General features: G+C 35.7%; 4 protein-coding genes across 4 annotated transcripts; 3 read left to right on the forward strand and 1 right to left on the reverse strand.

Moving 5' to 3' along the window:
- Positions 1 to 2,296: 2,296 nt before the first annotated feature.
- Positions 2,297 to 8,999, forward strand: LOC112564803 (ciliary-associated calcium-binding coiled-coil protein 1-like). Its single transcript, XM_025239876.1, has 10 exons — positions 2,297 to 2,379; positions 3,542 to 3,583; positions 4,307 to 4,407; positions 5,696 to 5,865; positions 6,247 to 6,397; positions 6,633 to 6,705; positions 7,620 to 7,745; positions 8,091 to 8,113; positions 8,160 to 8,229; positions 8,740 to 8,999. The coding sequence occupies exons 1-10, from the start codon at positions 2,308 to 2,310 to the stop codon at positions 8,815 to 8,817; spliced, it is 906 nt and encodes a 301-aa protein (XP_025095661.1). The 5' UTR covers positions 2,297 to 2,307; the 3' UTR covers positions 8,818 to 8,999.
- Positions 9,000 to 9,094: 95 nt separating this feature from the next.
- LOC112563555 (ES1 protein homolog, mitochondrial-like) lies at positions 9,095 to 13,988 on the reverse strand. Its single transcript, XM_025237601.1, has 7 exons — positions 13,809 to 13,988; positions 13,610 to 13,662; positions 12,936 to 13,046; positions 12,082 to 12,201; positions 11,239 to 11,331; positions 10,283 to 10,439; positions 9,095 to 9,675 (listed from the first exon to the last, which is right to left on the reverse strand). Exons 1-7 carry the CDS (start codon positions 13,911 to 13,913, stop codon positions 9,547 to 9,549), a joined length of 768 nt encoding a protein of 255 aa, XP_025093386.1. The 5' UTR covers positions 13,914 to 13,988; the 3' UTR covers positions 9,095 to 9,546.
- Positions 13,989 to 14,133: 145 nt separating this feature from the next.
- LOC112563554 (short/branched chain specific acyl-CoA dehydrogenase, mitochondrial-like) lies at positions 14,134 to 21,743 on the forward strand. The gene is made up of 11 exons (XM_025237600.1): positions 14,134 to 14,244; positions 15,089 to 15,263; positions 16,007 to 16,107; positions 16,455 to 16,661; positions 17,589 to 17,759; positions 18,158 to 18,283; positions 18,682 to 18,774; positions 19,242 to 19,331; positions 19,554 to 19,691; positions 20,155 to 20,254; positions 20,415 to 21,743. The coding sequence occupies exons 1-11, from the start codon at positions 14,206 to 14,208 to the stop codon at positions 20,486 to 20,488; spliced, it is 1,314 nt and encodes a 437-aa protein (XP_025093385.1). The 5' UTR covers positions 14,134 to 14,205; the 3' UTR covers positions 20,489 to 21,743.
- Positions 21,744 to 21,879: 136 nt separating this feature from the next.
- Positions 21,880 to 25,967, forward strand: LOC112563553. The gene is made up of 2 exons (XM_025237599.1): positions 21,880 to 22,287; positions 23,119 to 25,967. Exon 2 carries the CDS (start codon positions 23,128 to 23,130, stop codon positions 24,694 to 24,696), a length of 1,569 nt encoding a protein of 522 aa, XP_025093384.1. The 5' UTR covers positions 21,880 to 22,287; positions 23,119 to 23,127; the 3' UTR covers positions 24,697 to 25,967.
- Positions 25,968 to 26,021: the final 54 nt, after the last annotated feature.

A 26,021-nucleotide genomic window follows, 5' to 3' on the forward strand; every position in this document is an offset into this window, starting at 1 on the left:
ATCATAACTTCGAGATAAGTCTACTAATGCTTGATGCACTTACATCTAGGTTGAATTCACTCACTCTCACATGATCTCATACTCTCACATTCATGTGCGCATGAAACACACACATACCCGATACCACTTCCCTAGGTTTATCCCTTTTTGAACGATTGGGAAAAGCATTTTTCTCTAAATAGAACTTTATTTTTGTCAAAAAAGGGCTGTAGAGTCACATGACGATATAGGAGTCACCATCAACCACACTGATTACAACATTTTAAGAAAAGCATGGCTATTTGTGAATTGTGGATGCTGTTGAAGAAAAACTGAACTCGAGTGAAAAACTAAAAGAGTGAAAAGAATTGGTAGCACATCAGCTGCCATTAAATAACACGAATTTAAATGAATAAATTTTTCTCCAGGAACAAGAAAGGACTACTATAATGATACTTGGTACCTTGAAATTGTCTTGGTTTGGTTACTGTATAGTTACTACATACTTCTTCGTTCTAAGTAAATATATATAATTATACATTTTTTTTCAGACACACTAGCTATCTTTTTTTCATTCTCTTTCAACGCAAATGTGTGCAAAAACGCGTATTTTATCAGTGAGCTTGACCATGATCCTAAATATACGATATAGGTATTTCTTACTACTACCGTAAATATCAAAACCTGTTGTGAGCTGAACACCAGTTCTCCAGAGGAAAGGCCAGAATGACCATAAATCGAAGATCAATAAATCTCTAGATTAATTATGAGCAGGTTACAGTCGGCTGAATATTTTATGAGCAGCTTCTAATTATCAGTTCAGCATGTGAGGCTCTGGATTTATTTCTGTTTGTTTTCTTCTCCTTCCTTGAAAACTGAGTTTTTTTTAACTTTCTAATTTGATTCTTTTCTCATTTTATTCAGCTCTTTAAGATTTGTTTAAACTTATGCCTTACACTGAACACACTCACAAAATGATTGTGTTTGCAATACAAGACCGTTCACCATACGGAGGGTGAGACAGCGGCTTGCCGTTGCGATCTTGTGGGTGTGACGTCGCTGCTCGCGGCGTTGGGAGGCGCGAACCTCCGGCCGACAAGACACGATCCACACGTACAGGTGGCAGACGATATCACGTCCCGTCGGCATGAGTAAAGCTAGAGGACGGGTAGGTGGCACTTATTTCCCAGTTTGTCATAATGGAGAACATTGTCAAGCTTACAGAAATTATAACTGAACTACTCAGTCAAATTTCATGTTCAACTAGTTATTGTGGTTTGTGATCCGATTTGGTGTTTGAATGAATTGAAATCGATCGATCATCAGCTATAACCTTATGGGAAAATCATTTGGTCTTAGAACTTATATTTGTAAAAGACGGTTTTGTTTTAAAAGCAGCCTTAATAGCCTTGACAGTGTTGATAAATCGAGGAGGTACATATAGGTAAATTGTCATGGTTGTTCTAGTTTCAACTGTTTGTCACTCGTAAAGAGAAAAGCAGAACTACCAGAGCAGTTTTTATTAGTGTCAAGCGATCTGATTGTCTCTTTATTGGTTTTAGTCTCATTGACTTTAATTCTGCATGGGGGTCAAATTACAGAAAATTATGCTGCCACGACCCACCATGACATTTGCCTTCTTTGCGTGCTGTTTGAACATTACCATGGCGTCGCTGTACTCAATCATCCATGACAATACCATTCATGATACTATATGGCAGTAGTGTCTGTTTGACCTAGCGACGGGGCTTGGTGTTTGTCAACATACATTTAAGCGTAGCCGAGTTTTTATTCTGTTGCTTTTTTATCTGATTTTTTAAAGATTATATATAAATAGTTCCTGAAGTCAAGCAGCAGAGAATTTTCTCTCTCTCTGTATGTGTTATATATACGAGAGAGAGAGAGCGTCTTAACAACTCTGAAATGTGTACTTCTCGAAGTTCATGCCTATGTTTGCTGTCACCACTTGAATCCTTTTCACGATTGTTCGCCAACCTCTAACAGTTCAATGACGGCTTTTGAATTCTACCAGGGGCTTACAATAAAGTCTAATCATAATGGCATTAGCGCCCACGACTGCTACAACATTCTTGGACGTCGCCAACACGTGCAAGTGATCGAGAGATCACAGAACTATTTTCTTCCCGTATTTAGCTTCTGTTAGCACCTGTTGCTTGTTATTGGGGACACGACAGGGTTAATATATCATCTATCTAGTCGTCATCTACTCAGAAAGATTAAAACATTTTCCAGTAGAAGAAGAAAACATTTCTTTCTGACCATTACAAAACAGGTTTCGTTCTTTCTGCATGAATACATGAATAGACAATGCTAGCATGTCTGGGTATAGTGCTTTTCATATTCAGAAATTGCAGCCTGGCGACCCGGGTATGTCATAAGGTGGGTTATCAGTATCGTGTGGCGATCGGTCACGGACCGCTATATACTTGATTTTGAATTCTTTAGAATTCGATCCTGACTGTACGGTGCTTGTTGTGCCCGTGGGCTGCTCAAGCATGGATCGTACACCAAGATTGGTCTGTAATTGTTACACTGTGCCATTCGCGAAACGAGAACATAAAGCTCCACCCGAGAGAAAAAATCAACTGTTAGAAAAGAAAGATTGGAAGAGATGGAAGAAATGGTCAGGGGAAGATTTGATTATATTAGTCCCTTGACCTACTTGGCTATAGACGAAATAGTTGACAGAACTTCCATTCGAAGCCTGTTACATGCAATGGAGTTGCAGGGATTAGCCTATTTTTGGCTCATTTGTTGTGAAAAAAATTAATTTGGTAATGTTACAATGTATGCACACACACACACACACACAAATACAATGATAGGTAATGGAAATGTACCCATGCAGACGAGCAAAACACGGTGGAGATCCACAGATTAATTGTGCCTATACTGACATTACTATAATCGATTCGATTGTCATCAAGCATTTTTTCAGTATAAAGTCATATATATATATAGCTGCACTGGATGTGGTGTGGATGTATATGTGTTTCCTGCAGGTTTGCCACATGCAGTCACTGGGTGAGCCACAGGACAAAAATTAGAGAATAGCAAAATACATGAAATGTACATATCGAGAATAATCATCTATCCTTCCCTCGTTCCCTCCTGCTCGATTGTTTATCTGAAAGCAAGCAACCGAGCAGGCGATAGACGTACGTGAAGCTCGGCGGATTTTTCAATGACAGTAACATATATTATGGTAGAGAAACACCAGAGAAGCCGGAGAAGTGTGTTTAAATTTTGCAAACGACGCATTAAAAATAAAGAAATATTATTATTATTGTGTTTGTGTGGCATTTTTTGTAAATCGCTTTGAGCCTGCCTTTGATGGCAGTGATTAACTATGTTAAGTTTTTTTGTTTTTTAAATATCGCGGCTAGCGAATGAGAGGTTGTTACTACTGTGTCGTTATTGTGATACAGATCATGCGAAAAAAAAAAATCTTTTATACACTACACTGTAAACTCTCTAAGTTCAGTTTTTAAAAGACAGAAAATGAACTGCTGAAACATGACAATATATCCTTTTGTTTCAGTCGAGCACAAAGGGTAAAGACAAACAAGGAAAGGGAAGAAATGTAAGTAGCCTCCCTTAAGAATTTTTGGGGTTGTAAGATAGGAAACGGCAAGTAACTATGGAAACACTGAACACGTATTTAAAATGGCTTCCAAAACAAACTTGAGAGGGAGATATTCAAAAACGTCTTTTGCAAACCTCCAGCAGTCGGGGGAAAATGGTACAACTTCAAAAAGGCTATTATTTTTGGTGAGAAAAAGCCGACTTTTATTGTCTCCTGATGCTTTGTATATTCGATATTTTTGAATTGGTCCATATTAATATTTATATCATAACTGTCAAGCAAATAATTCTATCATCCAAAATACAAGTGCAACTTGTGGATTTGTAATGTAGACTACATTTTTGAATGCAGACTGAATAGCTATTAAAATTTGTTGTGCATTTGGAAGCACAATATTGTACAAGCACAGAAAAAAGTTGTACATTTATATACACAAATATGGAGAAATGAGAGAAATATAGACCAAAACTCAGGCATACACTCAAAAAGATAGCCCCCAAAATTAGAAAAAAAAAAAAAGATATTGCAGTGAAGATGAAACAGAGAAAGGTTAGCCAAAGGATTGGACTTAAAGAAGTATTATGAAGTGGTAGAGCAGAGCACAATTAAAGCATGTGATTATGCAGAATTGATAATAATTGTTTTAGTTATTTATTTATAAATTGTTTTAAGGTTTGTGGTGATTCAAAGTAATTTTTGTTCATGGTTTTATGTATTCAGGAAGATGAGGAAGATCAAAAGGATATATCTCTGGCATTTCAGCTGCTTCCACAAGACATAAGCAAAGAACTGTTGGAAATGGATATTGATGAAATGCAAAGGTTTATGCTTTTAAAAAATTGTGTATTTTGCATACAAATTAAAATAAATGAATGAATGTCTGTGTGCGTCAATGTGAAAGAGAGAGAATATCTTTGTTTTTATGTTAGGACATCACTAGCTCTGAATAACTGTGCCTATGTACATGTGATAAGTCCAAATAAGAGAGCTCAAAGTCAAGCTACTTATTGACATCTAACCATTACCATAAGATGAACTTCAGCTCACCTACTACACACATATGCACACTTGCTTTCATTCTCCTGTACACAATTATATATATATACACCTTGTGCCCCTATGCTCCTCGAGGAGTCAACTATATATACTTGCATACTTAAAAAGAAACATTGTACATGCAGCTTTTAGAAGGTATTACATGGGAGCAATAATTATTCCATATTACCCATGTGCTATTATAGCCAACAGATAGTTTATAACATTATCATTTTTAACCCTTCTTAAGCTAAAATACATGTATAAGAACCCAGCTAGTTATTTGATATTGCCTGCATTCTCATATCAGCATTCCAGAAATTTATTTTTGCTGCATGGTGATATGTTTTGAAGAAAAATAGGATGGATTATGTGGATTACCTATATTGTTGGCAGTGAAACAAAGAAATGAGTTTCATCCTTCAATGGACATTCATTTATAGTATAAATATTCTGATTATTCTCTAACGCACTTTTTGTGAGTATTGATATCACTAACTCCAAATCAAAAAATGAATCAAAGCACCATGGAAGTATTTAACATGTTCAAAATACAGCTGTAGTGCAAGAACATCTTTACAGGCATGATACAGATGGAAACAGTCACTGTGCCTTATTTAGGCAGTCCATTTTTGCTGAGCAACATCAACTGTTGTTTCATGGCTGACAAAAACATGATTACCTACTCCCTGACTTAATTATACATAATTGAAACCTCCGCCTGAGGGTCAGTTGTTGTCATGATTGACACAGGTCGATATTTTTGATGACCTGGAGATAAGATGAAGGTAGGAGAGAAAGAGAGGACTATAATAATACTCTACAACATCAATTCTAGTATCATCACCCTGTGTTTGAAGTTGTACTTTAGTGACTTACCTTCACTACAAATTACATTGAATTAATAATGAAAATACACTTTTAGTTTGTAACCTTGTACACTTGCTACAAACACTCAAGAAGAATTTTGCAAATTTTCCCCACATCCTGTTATCTGAAGCTTGATCAATGTTTTACAATTGTAAACTTTACATCAGTCATTATGAGGACAACAAGATGACAACTCTTTTCCAGAAAAATTATTGAGATTTTCAAGTTAAATAACTGCACCATTGATCTGCGGGAAGCTGCACTTGCAGATTACTACACAAGTGCTGTGTGGTGGGCTAAAGAGCAAGGGTTTAATGAGCAGCAGATGTCAGGATTTTTCACAGCTGTTCACACTCTTCTTGAAAATATTAAAGGTGATCTTGTATATCCTCATTTCTTCTAAGTGATTGGAAATTACTTCAAGCTACCCTTAAGCTATTTGTGACAGACAAAAAAACTATTGTTCTGCAGGGAATGAGAATAGTGGTATGGCGAACTAACCCCATATCTAGTCTCCATGACATGTTTGCAATCTGTGCCATTAAATCCAGAAAGTTTATTGAATGACCTAAAATTCACAATAGGTTCAGCAACTCTACCAATACCTTTAGTCCTCAACACACATGCTGTTTTGTTCTATTTTTTTGTCTTTCTATTTGTCAGTCGGTGTCAGTTGATGAATCATTGAATAAAATAAATGATTTTTCTTCTCTTCCTAGCCAGTGCATCTTTAAAAAAATGTTCTCTTCTTGCAGAAAAACACATGACCCTAGTGGATAACATGAAAAGCCTAAAACAGATGTTGGTGGGTATTGGAACAGAAATTTCAACAGACTTTACTAAAGGTGGACTGGACTTTCTGGATCTGGTACAGGCACAAGCGATCATTAAGTACATTACTAACAGGTGTCTCAGATAAATATTGCCTTATATTTTTCCATAGTTTTTAGCATAATATATTTAAAAATACAAGTTTTCGCTGTTGTATACATTAATTTCAAATATAATTCAAAATGATTCAACATAACTTATGAAATGAAACGCTATGTAAACAACCAACAGCACAACAGTAATAGTATTTTAATTACTCTTTGATTTTTAATTTGCAGTTTTATAATTTATAAAGTGATTTTTTTTGCAGTTTATTTCAACACTACAGACTCTATGAATACATGTTTAGTAATACACAGGCTGAAGAAATTATAGGACATGAGGTAAGTGTGCCTATGAGCAGGGGTAAAAATAGTAAGTAGAACAGTGCAAGTAATAAATTTCTGGAAGTGAAGTATAATCTTAAGGAATTCTATAGGATTTCCTTTGGAAACATTGGTAGTATGATTGAGTGACTCAGATGAGGGCGCTGACATGACTACTATTTAAGTTGTAAGATATATGGCACGTACTGAGAGTGAGATATGGCATATAGGTTATGAAAAGAACCCACTTCTTAATGTTTCAGCAAAGTTCATTTCTGATTTTGAAGCAGATTTCTTTATCGATTTCTGTTTGTTGCTTTTTTTAAAAAAAGAATTCTCCATATTGTTTGTAAAAAAATTGCTTTTAATATGCTACACAGTATGTGTTTATTCTGGCTGGAACTTCATAAAATTAGCAAATATTGCATAACAATTATTGTTAATAGTCAGGGCCACAGCCACAGGGCAACATTGCCGTTAACATTAAGACATTGTGAGACATGCTGCGACTGCTTCCGTGAACAGTGACAAAAGGTTGCATGATGACTTGTCAGGAGTCACTGTTAGTTTTGAAAATGTAAAAAAAAAAAAAAATGGAAAAGGTAGGTGGAGAGAAGAAATAAAATCATAGCTGAAAGGTTAAACATCATTAGAAATACGGTGATTAACTCTGACAAAAGAGAAGTACAGCTGGTTTGGTCTCATGTGGTTGACAACAACTGCTTAATATCTGGAACACTAATCCAGCACCAAAAGTTAATAAAGCAAAATGAAATCAAACCACCATCGTACCACCACCCTACAAGCAATCCTAACAACTCTGAAGGACTATCTGTTGTCAGGGTTTTTGCTAGCACCTTTGCTAGTTTCATGGTATTTACAAAGGAAAAGTTTTATGTATTACAATGTTTAATGATGATACATTATTTTAGATTCAGATCGCAGTTCCTAAAGCAGCAAACCTTCCCTTCCCACCCCCACTTGATGAGGGCATTGAAGAGGAGGTAATCAACCTGTACCTCAAAGAAGCACTACCAGCACCAGCTTCCACATCTGATGTAGGTAGATCTGCATTTAGGGTCTATCTTTAGGGTTAGCTTTTGTTGTCACTTTATCTGTGGAGTGCTGTGCTCTAAAATAAGTGTAGTTCCTTATGCAAGGACATGTGGATGCAGATATATACATATGCACAAATAGGTTACAAGAATAGCTCTATAAACTTGCCGCTGATAATTTTAGAAGAAAAAAGTTATAAATTTCTTCCTTCATGAAAAGCAAAATGAAGGTAGCCCTATATTTTGTTGAATATTATAAAAAAATATGGTTTTGTTGGATGTCAAACAGATATGGAATATGAATTTAGATTACAAAATACACTTGGCTGAATCTGTGTGCTTGAATAGGAGACTTCAAAACCTGAGAAAACAGACGACACAGAAACACACCATCAACTTAGAATCCGATATTTTCAGCCAGTTGACAGCACAAGATGTGCAAGAAGTGGTTGAAAGTGTGGCAGCTGAGATGCTTGGTAATCTACAGGTCTGTGGTATTTCCCTCCTTCTTTTGGAATATTTTTGTCTTTTAAGATTTGGCGATAATTTATAAACTTTGCTGTAGTGATAATGCAACAGCTTATGTGTATGAAATTCAGGTCTACTTTCACTTCTGGATGCTAAAACAAGTCTTGCAGATGACCAGCACAAATTTTAAATCCTAACCTTTGTTGTCTATGTACTGCAAATAAATGCACAAAATTTGTCTCACTTTTTATTACGTAACTGTTTCGGTGTAAAATGAATATTTTTAAATCTTTCCAATGCAGTTACTGAAACCAGTTATTGCCAGTTCTTGTGTAAAGATACCACTAGTGAATTGTTCACAGGTTGTAATACTATTTTATAGAACACAGAGGTCTACAAATAAAATTCAAGAATACCTTGTCTTTCTGTATATCATCTTTGATTTAAATAGACAAGCATATAAATAGCTTTTCACCTGAGAGCAAAATTATTTACTTAATTTGGATTGTACATTTTCCTCTGATTACAGCATGAAGTAGCAGTGAAGCTACAAGAAAAGGAGAATGCCATCATAACAAAAATTAACAAAGTTCTTAAAGTTGCATAATGAATGGACTGTATCACTTGGAAGATTACTCTATAACCTGTACTTACTGTGAGGAGAATTTTAAGGACTGCAATTAAAAATTATGCTCAGTATACTTTTCTTACCTTTTAAAATGATTTTAAAAAACCTGTTAAAAATATAACCTGAGACTATTTCAAATAATAAATTATATTAAATTTAAAGCAGTTGTGGTGATAGAGAAAGTCACTAATTCCTTACAGAATGCCAAGCTGTTTCATATTATTTCAAGAATACAGATAACAGTAAACTGAGTAGGGAAGGTTTTGTTTATTTATTCTTGCATTCATGTTTCATTTAAACTCTTACCTTTATTTCACACACTTTCAAAAAACAGCAACAAAGCCCAAAAATCAAAAAGCTGGATCTATCTCACATTTTAGCCCCAGGTGTTTTTGTTTCTTATTAGAACAGAACAGCTAAAATGTTGAAGCTTTATAAGAACATAGTCTCTTGGACTATGCTGATCTTAGTGAAGAATGAAAATAAGATGCCACTATTAAAATAAGAATTAAAAAAAGTACATTTTTCTGCTTCAATCCTTGTTTCCAGCATTATGAATCTTGAGATACAAAAGTAACCAACTCTTAAAAGAAAAAAATCTCTAATTTTACACCACACAGTTCTGTAGAATATCCTTATATAATCAAGGATCAGTCGAATGTGACACTGACATAAGAAATCATTAGAAGTAGTCCTGCTCATTTGCTCTTATGATTGACTTAGTTTAAGAACAGTATTGACAAGGACGCCGATACCATCAAAGATTTTGTGGATGGCTGTGTTGCACATGAAAGCTGGTGTGGTCACAATTTTATTCATGGCATCCACGTGACATTCCTGTTAAGTGTTAAGGATAACTTTTATGTCTGCAAGAATATCTGATAAAGAATTTCTAATATTATGAGAAGTAGCAGTTATTTGCCAAGTTTAATTTCATTTTAACCAAAAAACACCCAACAGTTCAAAGACTGGATTTGTGTTTTCTGTATTTGATTTTATTCTTCATTGGTATAGTTATTTATTTGTTATAGCTCATATGTTATTTGTTAGTTTTCCTGTCCCTTGTATACTGTCCATGTCTCATTCTTGATTTTAGGCGCTAAGACCATGCTCCTTAGGAGTGTGAGTATGTGCTTTATAAATTTGCATTATTATTATTATTCTCATCAAGACAGTAAGACAAATCAGCATGATGATAAAAATCACAACTAATGTGGACTAGAAGTGTCATTATGCTTCATGTTTCAGATTCATTATCACTGGCACTGTGAATGTGCATATTTATCAACATGGATGATGACAAATGTGAGAAAGAGAATGCCTGTGTCTTGTTTGCTAGTCCCAAGATTGTACTGTATATGGCTACCAATATTTTGGACACAATGTGACACTGCTGGCCATGCCTGCAAACACTTGCTAAACTTGGTTAATTAAAAAAGGATACTGTCACATCTTTCTTAACATGTTTGGCCTTCATTGCCTGTATCGCCTTAGCAGCCCCAACATTAGGCCATTTATCTCCTTCCTCTACATCAGATCCTACAGTCACCTCACAACCAGGAAACAATTTGGCTCCTAAGACAGGGGCGATGCAAATCAACCTGTCCAAATCAAAATTTGCAAACTTACAAACAAAAACAAAACAAACCAACATAACAAAACAATAAATCCTATCCATACAATGGAACCTGAATACATCTCGCCTGCATTACTAGTCTGCATGCTGACCTATACATTTAATAATAAAGCTTAAACACAGATTATTATCAGCTAGCTGTCAGTAAAGATGGAGAAACTTCTTGCCCTACAGATTCCTTAAATTAATTTGAGCAAAGAATGCTTTACAGAAAAGAAAGATTAATTAGTCCTGTAATTTCTCTGGTCATTTAGGAGCAAGTGGGAAGACCACACTTATCTGGCCAGCTTTCTTTGTGAGAATAGTGTCTTTTCCTCTCCCTTGACACCTTTCTTTCCTTAACTTTTATGGCATAGATCTACATATTATTATACATCTGTGTATTTGTAACCTAAAATGCAGTTGCAGTTTCTGTAGCAAGGTGTTTTGTTTTTTTTAACAGGGTGGGTTGGTAGCCCCATGCCCAACCCTCCTCCTTCATCCGGGCTTGGGACTGGCAGGCTACCTGGGAGGTTTCCAGGCAGAGTTTAAGCTAAAAATAGCTAACTTTATTAATTCAAAATATGACACTACAAATGTTTTCCATAAACCAAACAACCTACAATTGAACACTTTTTATCAAGTTCTATGAATGAGCAGTGCATGCCAAAATAAATAAAAAACAGAGTGAGCTAAATGCATGTTTAACATAGAAGAAAGGTATAGTCTCTCCTAAAGTCCTTCTAAACTTAAACTGTTGCTTGATGCCAGAAAATAATCCTTACCCAATAGGCTTTCTGGCACCATGAAAATCCTTCAAAACCCGCTCCACGTCTGCATTGACACTCATGCTGGTACCATCAACAGCAAATGTGGATCTGACCCAAAAAAAAAAGTTTGCTGTAATAATATATCTGACTGATAAAAAAAATGGACATTCTGTAAATAACACATGCAGTGCAGGTGTAACTGGCCCGATCCATTAAATAGTAAAATCTGGTTAATTGGATCACCAGTTAATCAGACTGAATTCTAAAGAACCAAAACAAATCCTATTACATAAGACTAATATTTTTTGTTTATTTGGACCAAAATTCCGTTTTATTAGACCAAAGAACATGAGAGTGAATAAGAAAAAGAAGCCACAAGTCGCCCGCGTAAAGTAGATGTAAAGCGGGCCAGCATCATATGGAGGATCTGTGGGAGAATTTATGCTTTTATTAAAGGTCAGGAAGTCCGAAAAGTTGTCACAAGAGCAAAACCAATAGGAGGTAGGAGGTGAACATATCTACCATTTTCTTTCCTACAAAAGGGAAATGGAGGCAGTCCCATCGCTGCATTAGATATTTGTAATGATTTTGTTCAAGCGCACTCCGTCCATAGAACTCATCAGATCTCACTGGATAAGAGGTTATGAAAGGGCATGAAAGTGAAGACCACTTGAGATATTAGAAAGAGGTATAGCTTGCTATGGGTCATTGGTACATATCTGGATGTAGCTTACCTTGGTCAATGGTTAAAATGAAAACATTTGTGTTGAAAATCATAACCTAATGGCACACATTGCTAGGTATGTAAGTGATTGTGCAGTAATACAGTTATACACAAGGATGAAAATTTGTTCTTACAAATTCTTTGCTGCACCAAATCCTCCAGGAAAAATTATGGCATCGAAGTCTTTGGCTTTGAGTTTTGAAAGATCTTCTATTTGCCCACGAGCGATACGGGCAGACTCGACAAGAACATTTCTGAGGGAGAAAGAATGGAAAATATCAAGAAATGGAAACAATGATGACAATCAACACACAAGAGCTGCTTCTAACCCTGTCTCTCACTCCTCCCAATGGAGTCATGTTGTACCCCATCTCTTAACCTTAAACAAATATGGCTTTTTGTCGAGCAAATCTCTTGCACCTGCCAAGAAAGATTGATGATAATTTTTAGTTGTATAAGACAACACATTGACTGCAAGGCTGGGTTAGGGTAATGATGCTTTAATACAGTTGCATTTACACTGCTTCAACTATTTGTGACTAAATGAAAATGAATGATGAATGATGTGTCTGACTTAGGTACAAACTTAAATGCTTTGTTTTCGAGCAAGCATTCTAGGTTTAGCTGCTCATGTGGTCAATTGCAAAGTTTATCCATCTGTGACATTTCTTATGATATATTCTGGATAATAATATGAATAAAGCCCTTCTATACAGCATATACTCACACATGGTAAGCTTGATGAGCTTCACAGAAGTGAACAACACAAAATATGTTAAATGAGTAATGAAGACATGATGGTCATGTGGAGTGATAAGACAATGGAACTGGCATTGTAGTAACTTTTCCTGAGCAAATTTCTATGGCAGACTACTCAAAGTCATGATATGATTGGTCAGGAGGTCACTAAGGTGTAGCATCTAGTGGTTAATTACATGAGCATCCAGGATCACAGATGATGGCTCTAAAATTATAAAAGCTGTCTCACCTGTTGGGTTCTGTGGGTTCACCCTTAATGTGGTCAATGGTGTGCATCTGGTTTATGTTTGGTGCAAACATGGACACCCGTGCATTTTTGCGGCTCAGGTGCACCAGCACCCTGTATAAGGATAGGCATTATGGGCATCACATGTTTTCTAAAAGTTGATTTGAAGCTATAAAGATTGGCTGCATCTGTTTTCATGATCGAGAAAATTTACATCTATAGTTTGCCTATCATCTACAAACAAGCAAGCACTGTCCATAAGCTAGCACCAATGCAATTTATATGTTTTATAGTTTTGGGTGCAACTATAGGTTACGTTAGGATTATGGCAGTTTCATGGCATCAATATTACAACAACTATGTCATCATCTAAGAGTTCTCTTGAAGTTGTTCAAGTAATCTATTCGGCGGCACTGTGAATGACCTGATCAAATGTAGATACAGACATACATGCACCAATGCACATGTACACATACATCATGATCTATTGTCTCATTCTTATTTCTGTTCCCTCTACTATTACTATAAAAACTATATCTTTAATTAGGAAAGAGCCTATACATTCTCTCAGTTAAGCATGCATTTCATATTACCATAACAGGATACGCGGAAATCTGGTTAATATTAGTAAGTATATAGTCACCTTTGCATCAAATATGAAACTGTTATTTACTTACGCAGACGCTTCATGAACTTCGCTTCCGTCATAAACGCCACATCCTGAAAGTACCTGCAAAAAGAAAATTCAGGAAAAAAAAATCTGTTGAAATAATGCTGTTGTATGAAATGACACAAGCAACACAAACTATGACTGAAGTGTAGTACAAGAACAGAACTGCTCACTAAACATGACTTTCATATGTCATTATGTCATACCACGGCAACTTTAGCGCTTGCTGCGCCTGATGTATGCAAGGTACTTCTGATAAAGTAGTTTTGAACTCTGCATCTAGCAAATGTGGAAATTTTTGTACTAAGCATAATGTGAAGATTGCAGATGCCGTAACTTTCGAGGGACACTGACGATCACCCGCTGTAAAGTCTGGGAGTGCTCTCCCTTCCTTTGCTTTATTTCTATTTTCCTAAATCCTGCTGCTAGTTTATCAAGTATCAGTATAAAACACCCGAACGATGCCTTGTACAACTTTTCTTGTTAAATTTTAGTATAAAATGACTTGATAGAATATATAAGAAAAATAAAATTCACCATGAATCTGCACAGATCTCAAGACTCAATTGCTACAGTTCCGTCGTCTGCTAGACTTTACTCAAGATGGCTTCGACTTTGGCCTTTTCCCAGAAAATACTAAGAGTATGTTCAGGTTGTCTGCTTAAATCATTTTTAGTTTATTCCTGGTTGCTCCTTTGAGGAGTATAGCGCCGCAACAACACCTCGCCAGCGGACCCGGTTTTGGACAGCCCCCTAAATCAATTTTAGTCTTTTGATATGCATACATCATGTACTTTAGGCATTTTCAGCTGCTTACTGTTGGATAATTTCGGGTGTAGTATGCAAATTTTCCGATTGCAGCTGCTTCTGACTGAGATGAGTGAAGCACAATACTCATCAACTTGTTCAAAATCAGGAAATATATAAATTATAAGTTTCAGAGTCCATGGGAATAAGGAATTTGCCAAGAACACTTGGAAAAGACGAGTGTTTCGCGTCAATAATGGTAGAAGGCAAACTAGAGTACATCTAGCTATACCAGTTACTGTTGGGGAGGAGAATTCTTTAAGGACACCAAAGGATGAACTAGGCACTAAGCCTAAAGAAAATGACTAAATAATGCATTAACATGCAGACCATTTCAAAACACGTACGCGTGTACACAATTAGAACAAGGGAGATAACTTCTCAGCTCACAAAAATCATTCCTAGTTCTAACAATGTTAGTATGGAATGTAAAAATGGATTTGGACAAAGAGACCTAGATCATCTATAAAGGAATATGTTGTCAAAAGATCAACATCAAATAACCATTTATTGCCCTGCTTGAGCCCATACCATACTGGGGTAATTGAGTGTGTAAACTTTATATGTAGTGAGTTCGAATTAAAGTTTACCTTTGAAGGAATAAAATCTTGTCATCTGTAGAAAAGTACCTTTTATTTAAGTTTTTTATGCATTCCTGTATTTGTGTGTGTGAAACCAGGCTGTTCATTGTATGAGGCCAGCTATGAAGTGGATTTATGCCGATGGCAGAAGCAGTATAAGATGCAGGTGTATGTCTGCTACCACTGTTGAGCTCCCATCAATGGACACCACCATTGCAAAATCGCGTCCATTGGACATACTGTCAGATGAAGAAAGAATGTTGAAGGATGCAGGTACTTATTTATTCAGACTAACATTATGAAGCAGAATATTCATGGAATTGATAGAACCATAGAAAAATGTGTGGATCTGCAATTATTTGACAAAAACTTTGTTGGATATTCTATACAGTTATCAGCCTTGAATGTCATAATATAATAATCTTTTGCACTTGCACTTTGAAGCAAGTATGCATTGAAGTTCAGCAACTTAACTAAATAGTATTATTGTATGCACTACTTTGCAGAAAACTGAGGCACAAATATATAAACACTTAGATTTTCTCAAATTTAGCATACTGGATTTTAGGAAAAGCATTTAACCGTATACAAAGTGCATTTAAAGCTTTAAATACTTTCCCTTTTTATGTATATATATGGTTGTGTGTATATGTATAAATATATGTCTTCGTGTGCACCTACCTGGGCATGCTTCATGATTACAAAGCTTTAATCATTTAATTTTAAAATAATGAAAGTAAAATAAATGTTTGATTAAAAAAATTAATATGTCATCAAACTTTGCATTCTGATAACCCTAGCTTGCATAGAGACGGATACAGCTGCTTTATCACATTTTCTTTTCAGGATGTTTAAAGTGTCACCTGTAATGTTTAGTTTAAACACTACTTCATTCTATATTTAGTGTTATTTTGAACTGGGCTATTGGATGATTCTTTTCAAATGTTGTAAGTGTTATGGATTTGAGTCACAAAAATGTGAGTTATAAAAATTAATTTTCAAATCACTTTTCACAGTGGCTCGTCTGGCCGCAGAACAGATTGAGCCTTTGGTGAAAGAAATGGATGCAAAAAGTCAGATGGCACCCTCTGTGAGGCAGGCACTGTTTGATAATGGGGTACGCTTTGCCAAGCTTGTTTTTAAAATCAACAAAATGTTTTAATAATGAAATGTAGAGGAACAGGAATCTGTTAATGCAAATTGCACTATTTAATTTGAGTACATAAAAATAGAACTTGAACTGTATCTTTCAAGTAAGATATTTCCGATAGAGTGAAGCAAGTATGCTACACCTCATTATATGAGATTATTGAAGTATTTAATTAATAGTAAGAAGTATATGATTATAAGATTTGAAAACATTAGATGCTTGACTTATGCTACGCTGTTGTTTTTCAAGAAGTAGATTTATGTTTTCCTGGGAGGTGAATTAAAAAAAGTTGATCGCATGAATTCCATTAACAGTTGATGGCTATTGAGGTGCCATCTCAGTATGGTGGCACAAACTCCACATTCTTTGTGGCCAACCTGGTTATCGAGGAGCTTGCTAAAGTGGATCCTTCGGTTAGTGTCTTTTGTGACATCCAGAACACCCTGATTAACACACTTTTTATGAAGCTTGGTACAAAGGAACAGAAGGAAAAATATCTTCCAAGGCTGGCAAAGGATACGGTCAGTGCAGAAGAAGTTCATATTTTATTTTAGATGAAAGTTAGATATAATCTATAAAAAGATAATTAAAAATTGCTGGAATAATAATAATAAAAAATGCAAAATTTGAAAAGCGCATACTCACACTCCTAAGGAGCATGCTCTTAGCGCTTAGGAACAAAAACAGAACATGGACAGCATACAAGGGACAGGAAGACAAACAAATAACATATAAACTATAAAAGAATAAACAACTGTACTAACGAAGAAAAGATCAAATGCAGAAAACACAAAGATAAACCAAATAACAAGAACAAGAGCTGAGAGTAACGTGATATTGCAAAAGGAAGGGTGTGAAAAAGGACTAGCATTATGGGAAAGGTTGTTAGGAGTAATGTTTACAGAAGAGGTGCATTTTCAGTGCATGTTTAAAGGATTCATTAGTGGGTAGGTGGCTGATATGGAAAGGGAGAGAGTTCCATTGTTTCACTGCACAATAACTAAAAATCCAATGGCCACATGTTGTTGTTATGGTGAGAGGAAGAGTAAGAGGAATCTATATATGTATATATTTTTAGACTTAAGTAGTGATGAATTGCAAAATTTCACTGTTCTTAATATGATATAATGACTGGCACGTGAGTACAACCAGAAAACTCACTCCCTGAATTGGCCTCTGTGATAAATAAAGTGTTATCTTATGAAATGAATATAGCTTTAGTTATGGGAAAAAGAGATGCTAGTTATGAGAAAGAGCTGTGAAGGATCGACATTTTACTGTTATAAGTGAATGAAATTTGTCACTGCATTAGCAAACTTCCTGTTGAGTCACTTTTTGTTCAGGCAAAATCTCGCTTTTTAAGCAGAAAAGTATTTTTGGGTTTTTTTTTTTTTTTCGCTGAGCTTCATTTAGATTTGTTTCTGATGTATGCAAACAATTCTTCTCAGGTTGGAAGCTTTTGCTTGTCTGAAGCAGAAGCTGGTTCGGATGCATTTTCCCTGAGAACACAAGCTGTCCAGCAAGGTGATCATTTCATCATCACTGGTCAGAAAATGTGGATCTCAAGTGCTGACATTGCTGGTGTATTCCTTGTCATGGCTAATGCTAGACCTTCAGATGTGAGAAGAATTTTTTAGTTTTGGTTATATTTTCCCAATCATTGCTTGCATTTTCAAGTAACTTGTAATCTGTTGTGGAAAATGTTCTTATCGTTATCGAAAAGAGGTTTACTTACTGCTATGTTAAAATGTCCTGAGAGAACCCCTGCCCACCCCCCAAAAAAAAAAAATTCCTATCAGCAAAACTGCCAAAAGACCATAAAATTTATCACAGTGGCAGTTTGTAGTTACTTTTTCACTTAAACTGTTCTGTAACGAGGATATAATAGAACATTCTGTTAGTGCTTTGAAAAAATCTTTTAGAAACTGAATATTTTTTTTTAGCAATTTTATTCAGAATTGATATCTGTTGTGGGAGTGGATACTTTTTGTACTTGTCATATCATCTGACTGTGCAGGGTTATAAGGGAATCACCTGCTTCATTGTGGATAGGGAGACAGAAGGACTGACCATTAGCAAAAAGGAAGACAAACTTGGTATACGTGCCTCCAGCACATGTGTAGTGAACTTCGACCAAGTAAAGGTTTGTGAAAAATGCAAGGCATCTTTGAAACAGTAAAACAAAAGAAGATTATTAATGTTTCAAAAACAAGCTTTTTGTTTCACTAGTTTGGTTTGAGAGTTCCTCATAGCAGATGTAAAAAAAATTATGATGTTTGCTTATTCTGTTACCCTTCTGAGTAGAGATTTTTCATTTGTCTTCATGTAGCTGGCTTTTTAGGTCTTGACTTACTTTGTCACAGTGGAGGACTCTGAATTAGAGTGATATTACAAATGTATAATAACATCTTAAGCCTTTCTGGCGCCTAAATTTAAACCACTCCTATCACTAACTTTTTAGTGGTCTCAAAATGCTTTGCATATCAAGTATGTCTTTCTAATGAAAGATCTTACTGCTGTATTGACCTTTTTTTATTTTAGGTGCCTGTAAGTAACATTTTGGGAGAGTTTGGTCAGGGATACAAGTATGCCATCAGTATGCTTAATGAAGGAAGGATAGGAATAGCATCTCAGGTAATTAACTTTGTCCAGTAATTATACCTACTATAGTCTTTTGATCAGAATCTCATGCTTTGTGTTCACGGCTCAGCAAGACTTACTCTGTTCAACTGATCTACTTCTGTCCATAAATACAACATTCTTTTATGCAATAATGTAGGTTATTCTAGAGCATCAACACCTCATTGGAAAATGTCACTCTTTGAAAGTTGGCTGATTTTTTTCTTGATTAAATGACACTGGACTATGCCCTCTCCTGAACTCAGCCTCTCCACATTGCCTGGGTTCATCATTACCAATCTTTTACTAAATATCATTATGGAATAATGTAATGTTCATCTTGGTTGAGGATTAAAAATAACACATTTTGTTCAGTTGAAAAGCAGAAAATTTTGATAATGTTTGAAAGAAAAATACCTAAAATGCCTTCCAGAAAAATCTTGTTCAGCTTATATCCAATGCCAGTGTTTTGATGATGACAGATGCTTGGACTAGCTGAGGGATGCTTTAGCAGAACTGTGCCATATACAATGGAGAGAAAACAGTTTGGTCGACGCATCTGGGATTTTCAGGCAAGATGCACATATAATATTTAAAATTATGTGCTGTCAAATAGTAATACACTGCATAAAGTAATCAATATGCAAGTTGGATCCTACGTTTACCATGCCAGAGATAATGAAAAAAACTAATTTACAAATTTTTATTTATTCCGTGTAATATGAAGGCATTATAGATTCACTATAGCAAAGTTTATACTGACAGTGTTAAACTCCTGTGTTCTTAATTTTTAGGGAATGCAACATCAAATAGCATATGTGGCAGCACAGATAGAGGCTGTGAGAACCTTAGTATACAATACTGCACGGCGTAAAGAAGCAGGATTACCTGTTGTAAAACAGGCATCCATGGCCAAATTTCTGGCATCAGAGGTGAGAACTCAACCAGATGAATGTTTTGACATAGTTGCTCTGCTTTCAATGAAATATATTTCTCTTTTTTTCTCTCATAGATTTAAAAAAAATTTTTTGCTGTTTATAGTAACAATTATGACGATAATAAAATAATGACAAAATGATGAGGATGGTGATGGTTGCTGTGGTGAATGATGTAAATACAGCGCATGCTCTAAAAGTGGAAGAATGCAAACACATTGATTCACACACAGCATTGCAGGGTTTTAGAAGTATCTGATGCACACAAGATGGAGAGTGTAGTATTATGCAGGTTTTCATAGTAGAAAAGATTGCAATTCTAGTGCTTTTTGGGAGAAAATTCCATCAATAGGGTGAAATTATAAGATGAACCATTTTGTTTTATCAATAGAACATTAGAAAGCAAAAGTGAAAAAGTGTATAACAAGAATATTATTTATAAGGAATGCTTTACATTCAGGTTGCAACACTGACAACATCAAAATGTATCGAGTGGATGGGTGGAGTTGGCTTCACTAAGGATTACCCTATTGAAAAATATTACAGGGATTGCAAGATAGGTGAGTTATTACTTTAACTGTAATCTTTCTGAACGCTAAATGAAATGATAAATGAAATCTAATGAAAGTATAACTAGTCCTGTACATCCTAATTCATCTTCAAAAAAAAAAATGTATTGAAACTCTATGATTGATAAAGAGTTTATTTCACATTTTTCAGGAACAATATATGAAGGGACAAGCAACATTCAGCTTAACACAATTGCAAAGTGTATAGAACAAGAGCTGCACTGAGGGATTTTAAGTGTAGGTTGTGGTGCACATAAATGTGAAGAGATTAGATATAACAGGTATCTTTTGAGGAGATCCCGCTTCAAAGTTACTCCAGCTGCATGTCACAGACATGGATAGGATTATGCAGCACCAGGTGTTGCACATTTTAATTGGGATATCAGAAGACTAATATGTCTAACACATTTGTATATGTTTACCGGACACAAAATGCAACAAGAAATTTTAGGAATTTCTAGTGATATTGACTTAAAAAAAAAATATGAAAAAATTTATGAATTGGTTAAGCTTAGTGGCGTTCATCTAAATGGTTAGTTTGCGAAGTGTACTAAGTAAATAAGTGAAACTTTATTGAAAATGTTTATATATCAGAAATGTAACACTTCTTGTGTTTGCCAAATTTATTTAGGCTTATGTATATATATATTTTTACATTCTTTTCATGTCATTATCTTGTTTTCTGCTATATATATATATTTATTAATAAAATGGAGTACATTTTACCATTGTCTGCATTTTTACATTTTTCTCAGTGGAAGTATAAACACATATACAACTGGTGCAAACATTCTTTTGGTCTTGAGCATAGTTTTACAGATATACTGAAAAACCTTATGTTGTAATGAAATTAGAGAACTGCCTATAGCAGTACCCTATCTTTTATGGTTTTATACTTAATTATATTGTTGTAATAAGCATAAGACAAGAGGTTTGAGAACAATAACCTCTTAGTCTTAACTGAACAAACAGGAAGAATTATACTTCCCATGAGTTGCAGACTTTTGTTGTGTGAGAAATTAAACATCTGCCACTCCTATCAGAGGCCAGTTTTTAAAAACTAAGAGTCCAGAGTCAGTCTGTGGTTTGATAAAGACGTAAGACAAATTTAGGTCAGCAGGCTTTTGAAAAAAGATTTTAGAAAATTACAGAACACACATAAAGTGTAAAAAGGTAACTGAACATAATCAGAAATAATATGCACATTATTTTGATGTATTAAACTATCTATAGATAAACTTAAAGTGGGTTCATAATATCTTAATTTTAAAAGAATATTATTGTGGTCATTTAAGTTTTCTCTTAACATGCATCTTAATAGACTGACTAGGTACATGCAGATTGTTGTAACTCATGTTTATGTTGCAAACATGACAGCTTTATCTTATTTGAGTGTCTGTGCATCTGTAAGAGAGCCTTTTTGTGCTTCTTTAGATTAGTGAGGATTTTTCCTGCAAAATAAACTAAAACTGTTGACAAATGTTATCTTTTAATTTTTTTTCATGTTATTGTGTAGCTGCCATCACCTACTACATGATGATAAGTGTACATGTACTACTTCTGGTGGCTTAAACTTTCAATCTTTGCAGGAAAGACATTCAGTTTCTACTTAAAAAGGCTGACAACAATTAGAAGCATAAACATCCATGTAAACAAATTTTTGATTTGTATTAAAAACAGATTCTTGTATCATCCTGACAGAAATGATAGTAATGCCCATTGTACTTATAAACACACATTTATACACCTCTTACTTTACCAAAATATTATACACATTTAGAATTCTGGAAAACAGGACTGATACTAGACGACTGTTAACCCTTAGCTAAGTGGGGTCGTTATTCTTCTCTGCAAGTGTTTTATCTAAGAGTAGATATCGTTACAAAGGCTAGAGATAAGTAACCAGAGGTTAGTTGTTTGAACCAGATTGTCCATGACTAGAAAAGCAGCACAGGAGTTGTTCAGTGAATTGTCTCCCACAGTGACAACTTCTTTTACACTTCTAGGATATTAAATTTACACAGGTTTGTAAATTTTTATTTTGATTGCTTCCATTTCCAGAGTTCTTGTATTTAAAGATATTTGGAATAACAGGATCAAAGTCAGTTAACATCAAGAGTGACAGCAAAGCAGCAATCTACATAAACAGAGCACAGCTTAAAGGTAAACAGCTTCAAAAACTTGAGAGCCACTGTTTCCAAAGATGATAGCTGCACAGCAGAAATCTGCACTGCAATGGCGACAACAGCAATGACCAGGCTGAACCATCAGGTTTGCTGTCAAGAACTGTCTGGACAAAGCCTTCATGATTCCCATCCTGCTCTATGGATGCTTGAAGTAGATTTTTTCTGCTGATACAAAAAAAAAACCATTAAAAAAACCCAACAACAACACAGGCATTTGAAACCAAGTGCCTGAGGAACCTGCTACTAAATTTTCTCCATGGAACATGAAACTAAAGAATATGCGCAGATGGTGGGGCATCAAGAACCTCTTGTGTTGACAGTGAAGTAATGCAAGCTGGACTGGTTTTGCCATGTGTTCCAGCACAACATCCTGGACTTGTTTACCACCACTCATTTTGCACCTTTGATGCCTATCCAAGGCACTTGAAAAATAAAATTAATAATTAAAAGCAGCAAATTCTAAGCAGCTTCCCAAAACAAAACCCTGCAGAAAATTTATTTTTAGCTGCAAACAACTTTGCATCCTTGCATAGGAACAGGCAAGTGAGAGCAAAAAACTGTAGAACAATCATCTGTTAAATGCCTAGCGCTCTGACCTTATTTTAGGTAAAGGTGGAAAAAGTAAACATAAGATGATGAAAACTTTTGCTCGTTGCATTTTGTTTACAGGTAACCAACATGGAAAAGACATCAACCAGTTTATCCAGGCAATCATCCATCAACAATCCCAGACGAAGCTCTCCAGTGTTGTACCTGTTCTTGTCCCCCTACTTTAAGAAGTTCCTGTGTGTTGGCCTGTTCTTTTCTTGTGGCATGATCGCTGGAGTATTTTTACGTGAATACGTGCTGGATGGCATCAGCTCAAGAAGCATATTTTATCAGCATAACAGACCAACTAATGATGTAAGCAAACAAATCTCACATGAACTGCAAAGAGATGAAGGCAGGCCAGGACTGAGCATAAAGAAAGACCTAAGCATACAATTTAGAGATTATTTACCTCGTCGTATATTCATCAATACTGCAGAGAATGTTCCCTACAGCTTGGATTTGTTTTTGCAGACATACCCAGATGCCCATAAATACCATGTATACACCTTCCTTGCTGACAAAGCTTATAGTCCACTTTATACTAAGTATTCAAACCATGTTTTGTTTTCAGGAGCCAGTTTTTCAAGTAGTGAAAGCATCATAATGATGGATTTTGCAGTTTCATTAGGTGATTATAATAGGAAGAAGGTGAACTCATCTGTGACACTGGTAGACATGTTAACATGGCTCCAAGACAATGTTCATGTGGATGATTATGTGGTGGTTAAGCTCAGCACTGACCCAGAAAATGAGAAACGCATTGCAGAGAGGTTGACAAGCTTTACATCACCTGACTGGATTGACAAACTGTACACCACAACCACTGAAGATAACTTGTTTTATTTCATAAGAGAACAGTTTCAGGTATATGGGCATCATGTTTATCGCTGGAATGATGATCTGCTAACATACAGTGACTTTGAAGTTATCAATCCATCTAAATTTTCTCCAAAGGATGGCATTCTTGTCAAGGAAGCTTGTGGAGACAAGAATAAAACTCAGTTTACAGCTTTCCTGTATGCACCCCATGTACAATTTTCACTAAATGGAACACTGAGTTTACTTCACATCATGTCAGAAAAAATTAAAGGCCAACTTCCAGTCACTCTCTTTTTGCCACCAGCATACTTCGAATCAACAACAATGTGTCAGCAACTGTCCAGGCTACAGAAAAGCGTGGAGATTGGGTTGTATCTGCAAGAAACTTTATTTCATATCACCGAGACAATTTACTTAGAAAGACAGCAAAATTTTGTAAGAAATTTTCTAGTGTCTGTGGAACACTGTTTCGAGCAATCAAACCTTACCCTGAAGTTTGTGCTCCCCTCATCAGCATTTATTTCACAGGAAAAAGAAAGGAGCAAACTAAAGTCTAAGAGTATAAACAAAGTAAAGCAAGTCCTTAAAGAACGTTTCTACACAATTGTGAACAATGTGCAGGATGTAGAACCCTCTGCCATAATAAAAGGTGAGCACAGTTTTTGGCAAGATTTTGGAAACTCCATCAACAACAGACTTATTGCATTGGATGTTACCAGGCCAGGATGTGATACAGCTGTTCTGAGTTTGTTGTCTGCTCACATGTCCTCACTTATTCCTCTTAATGCATGTGCTAAACTGCAACATGGAAGTAACCCTATGTTTTATCCTCTTTAAGAGAGCCCAGCCCATCATTGTGCAGTGCAAATAGATATCTAAATGGTGCCAGCCAGCCATTCATTTGTCCCTTGACTGGTATTGGTTGTTGTGGGCAGCACAGGGATAGAAGGGCAACTCACAAGGCCTTCCGGGCATTGGCTCTCCCCAGCTGCCTTCATCCCTTTTCTAATGGCACAATTCACTTCTTTGTACCTGGAAGCTGCTTCAGATTTACTTTTTCTTTATTTCAAGGCCTCTCCTTTGGCCACAGAGATCTAGCAGTCCTCAATTTTTGGGGAGAGAATTGGCTGAGTTGATGGCTCTGAGCAAACTTGGAGTCTGAGACCCCTGTCACTGATTTTGACAAGGCCAAATTTATTCCGTTCCTGCCCATTGCTGGTAGGCATCTGGACTGATCTTGGCATTGTACTTATATTTGTAACCAAGTACAAGAAAGATGTCCTTTTCGACATTGGCTTTGTAACTGTATAACCTTGTCTAGCCGTTGGTTAAACTCTTCCACTTTTTGTCTTTGTGCAAGGAAATCTGAGCATATGCTTAGACAATGGTGACACTATGAAGCATGGCAGGTATAGGTGTACAGCTTATGACACACCCCTATGTACAAGGAAGTCAAATCCGCCATTCTCCTCACTGTACCAGAGTTTGTGGCCCTTGTCAGTTGCAGTCTCCTCAAATCCTGACCCATCTGCCAGTCCCATTGGTGCGTTCTAACTTTTGGGTGAGATCTTTCATTTTGCGACTCAGGTGTAATGTTGTGGGATGTTTCATATATTTTCCATTAAAACTTGACAAAACAAAGCAGTATGCTTATGTTGCTTCTAGTGAAGTCTGATGTGAACTTTGTACAGCTTAAAATAAAGGAATTTTCGATCACACATTTGGAGACATTTTCACCAACTCCTTTTTTTAAAACTTTTGCATCATATCTACATGCAAACACACACAGGAGAAAAACTATTTTAAAAAACCAGCCAGTTTTGTTGGTTGTTTCAGTTGCAATGTTCTGTGATAGGTTTTAGAGAATGCTCATGTGTGCTGTACAAAATAGTCTTTAATCCCAGTTGCAAACCACTTCACACTGTTCATAACATTAAAAAAAAAAAGCTACAGTTTACTTAAAAATTTTTATTACTTGTAACTGCAGGCCAACTGAGGATATATTGTCTTTCTGAATTCATGCAATGCTCATCACCATTTCAGTCTGCAGGTACCCAAGTGTTCATCAACATTGGCATCACATGAATTACAAATTTTTCAAGATTATTTCATTAAATGCTAGCTTTCTTATACATAATATATACACTATTGATTATAATACA

This window comes from Pomacea canaliculata, linkage group LG5, assembly GCF_003073045.1.
Source record: "Pomacea canaliculata isolate SZHN2017 linkage group LG5, ASM307304v1, whole genome shotgun sequence".
Lineage (NCBI taxonomy): Eukaryota > Metazoa > Mollusca > Gastropoda > Architaenioglossa > Ampullariidae > Pomacea > Pomacea canaliculata.